The sequence below is a fragment of the Anopheles darlingi genome, chromosome 2 (assembly GCF_943734745.1).
Source record: "Anopheles darlingi chromosome 2, idAnoDarlMG_H_01, whole genome shotgun sequence".
In the NCBI taxonomy this organism is placed as follows: domain Eukaryota; kingdom Metazoa; phylum Arthropoda; class Insecta; order Diptera; family Culicidae; genus Anopheles; species Anopheles darlingi.
In genome coordinates this window covers 20,142,092-20,149,591 of record NC_064874.1, presented here as the reverse complement: position 1 = coordinate 20,149,591, position 7,500 = coordinate 20,142,092, and the positions used below count along the sequence as shown (strand labels likewise).

The 7,500-nt window shown below is 46.7% G+C and overlaps 3 protein-coding genes across 3 annotated transcripts in view; 1 reads left to right on the top strand and 2 right to left on the bottom strand.

The window, feature by feature from the left end:
* LOC125951971 (uncharacterized) overlaps window positions 1–2,522 on the top strand; it is an 83,179-nt gene extending 80,657 nt beyond the window's left edge. Inside the window, exons 11-15 of the mRNA XM_049681132.1 lie at window positions 1,149–1,380; window positions 1,482–1,632; window positions 1,699–1,889; window positions 1,962–2,050; window positions 2,120–2,522. Coding sequence (XP_049537089.1) covers window positions 1,149–1,380; window positions 1,482–1,632; window positions 1,699–1,889; window positions 1,962–2,050; window positions 2,120–2,272 — 816 coding nt within the window. The 3' untranslated portion in view covers window positions 2,273–2,522. The remainder of the gene's footprint in view (window positions 1–1,148; window positions 1,381–1,481; window positions 1,633–1,698; window positions 1,890–1,961; window positions 2,051–2,119) is intronic.
* Window positions 2,523–2,572: 50 nt separating this feature from the next.
* On the bottom strand, window positions 2,573–3,625 carry LOC125948951 (TP53-regulated inhibitor of apoptosis 1-like). Its single transcript, XM_049675514.1, has 3 exons — window positions 3,404–3,625; window positions 3,063–3,334; window positions 2,573–2,998 (listed from the first exon to the last, which is right to left on the bottom strand). Exons 2-3 carry the CDS (start codon window positions 3,207–3,209, stop codon window positions 2,888–2,890), a joined length of 258 nt encoding a protein of 85 aa, XP_049531471.1. The 5' UTR covers window positions 3,210–3,334; window positions 3,404–3,625; the 3' UTR covers window positions 2,573–2,887.
* Window positions 3,626–4,121: 496 nt separating this feature from the next.
* Window positions 4,122–7,128, bottom strand: LOC125948857 (putative ammonium transporter 2). The gene is made up of 4 exons (XM_049675348.1): window positions 6,665–7,128; window positions 5,239–5,634; window positions 4,929–5,161; window positions 4,122–4,855 (listed from the first exon to the last, which is right to left on the bottom strand). The coding sequence occupies exons 1-4, from the start codon at window positions 7,126–7,128 to the stop codon at window positions 4,122–4,124; spliced, it is 1,827 nt and encodes a 608-aa protein (XP_049531305.1).
* Between the last annotated feature and the right edge of the window lie 372 nt (window positions 7,129–7,500).

The window sequence follows — 7,500 nt, the reverse complement described above, 5'->3', positions numbered from 1 at the left end:
CAAATTGTAGTACGGCTCTGAAAATGCTATTGCAGGTGGAGGAGGAGGTGGGACCACCATGATTGGGCGTCTAGAGATACCGAATTCCTAAACATTCTCAGTGATAGAACATAGGAGCAATGACTTAAGTTTCAAACAGGGTTTTATCAGTTACAGCTGGACAATCAAGTTGGTTTCGTTTGTGTACCGCAACAGCGGCGAGCGTTATTATTTGCGATGGAATTCGACCTGAGATTTATTAAAACTTCAAAGACCAATTGACCATGAAATAGGCCAAACCACAGGCTTTTGCATTTGCTTTTCGAATCAATATATCGCGACAGTTTTGTATGTTTTCGAAAGAGAGAAACAAAAATGAAGGAGCAATTAGGATGCCATTCCGTTCCTGTCCTGTGGAGAAAAGAACAATTGAAAACCTGTGAATATTACGTAGCGTGGTACGCAGTACCAACATCATTTCCTATCTCTAGGAGTAGCTATAGCAAGGATACAGAGACACAAACACACAATCGAGACATGCCGAAGAGCGTGTTAATAAGAATCTACAAGAGCTAGCGGTGGAAAAAGATTGATGCAAATAAAGATATTCATTTTCAATTTTGACAAAAAAAAACTCTGCCTTTTGAAATGCCATAGTTATGTTGCCTTCCGCTGCAGCAGGTAAGTTATTATAAAACCATCATGCCTAATCATACCTTCAGAAGGTTGGACTACAACACTTTTGAGCCGCTTTAATCGAAGAACAAAGTAATAAATGAAATAAAAATAAATGTAAATGACTATGCCTTATCTCTTCTTCGTGTTTCGCTACAATTATTACTCGAAAGTAATGCTTTTATATTTAAAAAAATCGGGATAGCAAGGGAAATTGGAAATGCAAGAATATCGTAGAGGGAGATCGAAAGAGAGTCGTGCCGTCCTTTTTTTCTTGTACCTCGTTTAGTGGCCATTGTGGTCCTTGCGTTACTCAACGAGGCTATGTACACGAACGGCAGAGTAAGCGAGATGGTCCAAAACAACTCCATTTTATTTCCGAGCGTTCATTGGGACAAAACCGCGTGTTTCATCAACTTCAAGCGGCGTGCGACTATATTTTTGTAAATACGACCGAATTTACCTCCCAAATCCGGTTACCGGTGATCGTTTAGGAAACTCCAGCTGACCAACTCGCCAGAATGTTCCGTAATATTCGCTTCCTCAGCACGGCAGTCGCCAAAAGTATCCAAGCCGGCGGAATCCAGACTGGCCGTACCGGCGTTCGTGCGGTTGCACAACCGGCAAACGCTGTTGCAACATGTGCCCTACGAACCCTCGCGGTGATGCCGAGTGGACAGCATGCCGCTATGTTCCAAATCCCCAGCCGAAAGATTCACACCAAAGGTAAGAGGAATAGACCGGCAGCACTCCAAAAAAGGGTGGCCTTTTCTAAGACGAGGCTTATGTAACCGGACATCATTCTTCGGTCGCACCCCGGCGTTTAGGTGAGCGCGAACTAGTCGAGTTCCTGGCGGAAGAGATCGTGGCCGAGAAGAAGTCGGGTTCCAGCGCCACCATCCCGACGTCCATCAATGGCTACAAGATCAGCTGCGATAAGGCGGAAGTCGAGCTGACGAAATCATCTGACCGCGAAAAGTAAGACAGGAAGAGGGGAGTTATTGTCCCTCAACTGACTCATTGACTGATTGCTTTCGATTGTAGGATTACGATCTCGTTCAATGTGAACCATACGGTCGATATGGAGGGCGAAGAGGCTGATTCCGGTGAGAACAAGCAGGAGTTCTCCGCCATGAAGAGTCGACCGCAGTTCGAGATCGATATCGTGCGAGGGGATACGACACTTTCGTTCACCTGCTCCTATCTGCCTGGTGAAGCACAAGAGGGCGAGTACAGTGAGTATCGATGGCCTTTGGTTGCTCGAGTTTTGGAGAAGGAAAGTAATTTAAAATAACCTTTTCTTCCAGACGATGTATTCGGCATCGATGAGGTGACGATCTTCAAGGGTGAATGGAGCGACAAGGTATACGCGGTCGCCGGCGATGTGCTCGATGGGGTAAGCAATCGGAAAGCATCAGCCATGCCACACGATAATAACATTTTTCTTCGTTTTCGTGCTTTTCAGTACCTGTACGATCTGCTAATGAACTTCCTGGAGGAGAAGGGCATCAGTAACGAGTTTGCGGAGAAAATGTCGGAATTTGCGAGCGCGTACGAGCATTCGAAGTACGTGGAACTGCTCGAGGGAATCTCGAAGTTCACCGTCGTGCAAAAGTAAACTCGTCGCTGTGTGGGACGATGCCATAGCCTTTAATTTGCATCTACACCGTGTACCGTTCCGTTGATAGTTAAGGGGGCAACATGTTGTCTGAGTGCGGAAACTTGATCATTCTATTGCATTTGTACTGTCTAACCTACTCTCTCCCTCTCGTCCAACATGATCATCTCCTTATCCAAGCTCCAAGATGTGTGTCATAGTGAACTAGATATCATCACCGTATAGTAGTGATAATAAACCATTCTCAACAGCTCATTTCTTTTACTAGACGAATGAAAGAACCAATCACACGTTCTGCTGATGTCAACGGTGGAATAGCGAGTGTTGAACATTTTCAATTTATTGGTAACAATAACCATAAAACATAAAATACACCTTGATCACTTGTGAGGAAAGGAACGTAACAGAAACGAGAGACTCGGTTCTTGGCAGTCATGTGTAGTACAGCTTCGCTCCGACTAGCCTAATGAAATTGTAGGAAACGCGAAAATGCTGGCTCACAACAACGAACGAACCTCGTGTTCCGCTTCTTTCTTCAGTACAGGGCATTACAGCTAATTATTTGCACTTTAAATCGTATTACTTCTAGTGTGTTCACGAGGCCCGTTCCTGCTCTCAGCTGCTGCTATCCTTGGGTCCTTTCTTTTCCTCCTTCTTCTCATGTCCATCGCGGATATAATCGTTCTCGATTTCCTTAAACTCGATATGATGTTGCTTCATGGCCTCCTATGAATTACGAAAGAGGAAAATGGGATTATCACGCGGTTACTGATTAGAGACGGCATTGTACCTTCACACACTGCTGATAAACTTTGAACAGCGGCGCGCAGAGGGAGTCGTCCGTATCGCCCTTAAGAAACCGATCCGAGAACCAATTGTTGAAGCAATTATCGTAATCCTTCTTCAGTTGCGTACAATTTTCTCCGATACTGTTCATCTTGTCTTACGAAGCGCTGCTGTTTGATCGAAGGAGTCTGCGATGTGAGATTGGGTGTACTCTGGTCGTTCCCTTTAGTAGCGCCTATCAGTAATCTTAATTGGCAGGAAATCTTGCCGTTAGCTCTAGGGTGGAAAGAGAATTCGATCGTTAATGTCACGAATCCTTGGAAAAACACGATCCTTAAAACTTGCCGGTTTCCGCGGGTTTTTCTTTCGAGACACCCGGATGTCTGCCGCAGATTTCTGTACTTTCTGGCGATGGTTGAGAGAATGGCGATTGCTATCCGGTCTACTTTTCCAACAGGAACGACGGCGGGAGTTGCAAATGATTGTATTTTACTTTTATCACCGTTATCCTTATCACAAATTCACGAAATTGTCGAAAAGAGTTTAAAAAAAGTTCCTTGCTCGCTCGGCCAGGTGACAGCGTTTTGTTTATGCGGGAAGGGTTGTAACAAGTGGATTGAGAAGTTGCTGGAATAACCAAGAAAAACGTGTTATTTCTTGGATTACAACGGACGATTTTGGTTTAGGCTTATAATAAGTAGGGACTACTTACTTAATCGGTGTTAAATCACCTACTAGCGAACATTCTCGCCTAAAACCGGACTACGTTAGCCGGGGAATTCGATTCGTATTTCGATTAGCAATACTTGCTCCAGCAATGTTTAACTGGTTTGGATTATTATTTTAAATGATTTCTGGTGATCTTTAACAGTTAGCAAAGAAATAATAGTTCCTTTATACGCCCAGGAGAAAAATAAGGATGCAGAGCGATGTGTCTTCCTGTCGTATCTCCTGGTTCTGGTAAGTCGACATGCAAAACTATCTCTGAATATTTATTCCGTTTTTATTAATTTTTTCTGTAACAAAACATACAATACGGCTCGATGAGAGGACCGTAATCCATCTAATCAATCCATGCGAAATTGCGATCATTACGGTCGGCCCCGCGCGAGGATCCTTGGTCACCGCCAACGTTCGTCATTGGGTACACTTCTTTTCCTTCCTTTTTGGAGGTTTTTAAGCGAAAGTCGCTCCCTCCTAGTATACTGACTGTGACTGGAGCACCACCTCCATCGTATCCGGCATTGTCCGCCCCGTTGGCCATCGGTTTGCCAAACATGTTCACCCTTCGCCGGGTTTCCTGTGTTTGCGTGCGCGCCGTTTCCATCGGTTTCCGGGATAGCCCCTTCGAGTCGGCTTTTTCCTTCTTGCTAAACTGATCCATGGCAGTCCGCCACTGGTGCAGCTTATGGCTGGCAGCTTCAATCTCATCGACACACCGTTCGTGCCCTGGATTGCGCCCAATCGGTGGTGCATCGATAACGTCTCCAAGGTCGAGCTGGATCGGTGCCAGGGCCGAAAGGGCCCGCGAGATGCCGATCTGCGTGTGGCGAATGCGGTGCTCCATCAGGTCCGCACCGAGCAGCTCCTCGTTCGGGTCCATCCGGATCGGGACGATCTTGTTGATCAACCAGAGCAGAAGAAACGTTACACAAACGCCCCAACAGGCGAGACAAAGCGCGGACAGCGATTGGACACCGAGCATGTACCAACCGCCACCCTTAAACAACCCCGAACGGCCACTGGTCGTATCCATACGGAGAGGATTGTCAGCAAACAGCCCGACCGCTAGAACTCCTGAGGAATGAGGCAAAGATCCGTTTCGTATATTCCGCATCTTCAATCGTCTCTTAAGTACTCCTAGACTTACCCCAAATACCGGCAACTCCATGCACAGAACTGGCCCCCACCGGATCATCCACACCCATGCGATCGAACAGTGGCATTCCAAAGCAGCAAAGGGCCGAACCGATCGCACCAATTACGATAGCTTCCCAGGCATGATACAGATAGCATCCGGCCGTTACCGATACGAGCGAGGCCAGAATTCCGTTGATCAGATCCACCACATCCATCCGGCCGTCGTTATTGTACATGGAGTAACTGATCGCGACGACAGAGGAAAGGGTTTGGAAGACTATGAACCGTGTACCGAATATCGGGATGAAGCTGAAACTCACATTATGCTGAAGCTACCTCCTCCAAATGAGCCCATCATGGTCATAACGGCAGCACGGGCAGCATAAGCCCACTTGGCCCCACTGACACCGTACGTGCTGCCCGAGTTGAAGGCCAACCAGCCCCACCAAAGCACAAACAGACCCATGCAGGCATTCACGGGATTGCCGAGTGGCAACGGATCCGTACCCTTTGCGTACCGGCCCAACCGTGGCCCAAGGATGGCGGCTGAAGCGAAGGCAGATGCACCACCGATCAGGTGCACTGGACCACTGCCGGCTATATCTACAACACCGAGATTCTTGAGGAAACCATGCTCACCCCACACCCAACCGGCCGGAATGCAGTAGACGATCGTGTTGAAGAATGAGAATATGCAATACGCTTTGAAGTTGCATCTGAAAGTGGAGGAAATCATAGAAGAGTGTCATCTAATGGCTGTTCTATTATCGACTGGCGAAAAGCATTATGGAATTCAGGGAAAGGGGACTCATATCGCCTGGCTATGCGTTGCTACATATAACTTTATCACACTACCTTTTTGTATTGGATCAAAGAGATGTTGACTCTACGTCGAAATGAATTTGCGCTCTTTTCCTATTTCATTAAATGTCCATTAATGTGTTAGATTGATTTGTTTAAATATTTTGTATAAAGTTCGAAAAATAACTGTCTTAGCAATGTATTATCGAACGTATTATCGGATTGCTAAAGAGTCAATTTGCTAGTCATATTTATATAGTTTCTCTTTTGATGTTCCGGTCTATTTGCATTCACTCTGAGCGGTATTTGTGGAGGAACAGAAAGGGCGAGTGTAGCAAGGAGTTCCACCAGAGTATCCATCCAATGGGGCCCATCAATGATACGCTTGTCCTTCCACTGGAGCGCTACTATCAAAGAGCAAGTCTTGAGGATTTAACAACATCTATTATTGGTTTCCGATGTTGGCTTCATTAAAATAAATCGGTCTCATTGGTGACATTGAAGGAATATCCTACATTTCCGACCAACAGTCTGGTTTACAAGCAGATCCTGACGAGGGAAGGGAGCCTCTGCTTAATCGGTTGTTTTGAATCGAGTCGGTTAACCAGCAAGGCAGGGAGGCGAACGCGAATGTACGCCATTGTAAATTTAAAGTATTCCAGCATGCCGTTCGTTGTTCGCGTGGCCAGACTTCATTGCTTATTTAGCAGTATCATTATTGGACACACTGGGCGCGTACCTCTACTACCTGGAGTCTGTCTGACGTCAAGCCATAGTCTAATCACTCGAGTTAACCTTTGTGCCCGTGACCGTACAGTAACCGTGCGATTGAAATTGTTTGGGATTACCGAGGTTAAGGTCAATCGGTGAGAGTTGGAATGTAATTTGAATTCATGCTACGGTCATGTTCATGGTTCCTTTTGCGGAGATCGTTTAAAGCCTTACCGTTCCGCCATAGCGCCACTGACGATGGTGGTGGCAGTCGTCGAGAAGGAAAGCTGGAACAGGAAGGCGGCAAAAATCGGCCCAAATAGTGGATCACTAACATCGGGATCGATGAGGAAATCGCCGAGCGCGACGAACGGATTGTTAAGGGCGCCTCGTCCAAAGGACATCGCGTACCCGAACAGCCAGTAGGTGAATCCACCCAGCACAATGTCAATGATGTTCTTCATCATGATGTTCACCTCATTCTTCACCGAGACGCAACCCGACTCGAGCATCCCGAAGCCGGTCTGCATGGTGAAGATGATAAACGAGGACGTTAGCACCCAGTTCGTATCCTCGACGTTCAGATCGTAAACACCCGGTATGATGTAGCTGTTATTCCGTGCCAACGATTGGAATGTCCCTGGGCTCGGCGTTGTGGAGGACGAACCATTGGACAATATCGTTGCGTTCGCCGCCATTATGAAGCGGAGCTGTTGGATCTTGATCCAAGGATAATTCGCCACTATCTCTTTTGCCTATCACTAATGGCTGGATTGTCCTTTGAAATACAAGAACACTTAAACCCGACACCAAAAACTATAAATCTGGCTGTTCCTCTGTTGGGAACTATTTCCCTTGTTCCGAAATGTACATCCGATCACGTCCGATTGACTACTGAATCATCGGCCGTCGGTGGCAATTGAGGTTGGCTTCCTGGTTTACGCGAAAATCGACAACAAGTTTCCATCCCACCGCGGTCACCTTTCCTCGGTATTCCCTACCTGGCCCACAGGTTCATTCAAGTCCGGCTCCTAGTCCTGCTTCGCTCCACGGAATCTGACCGCACGGTG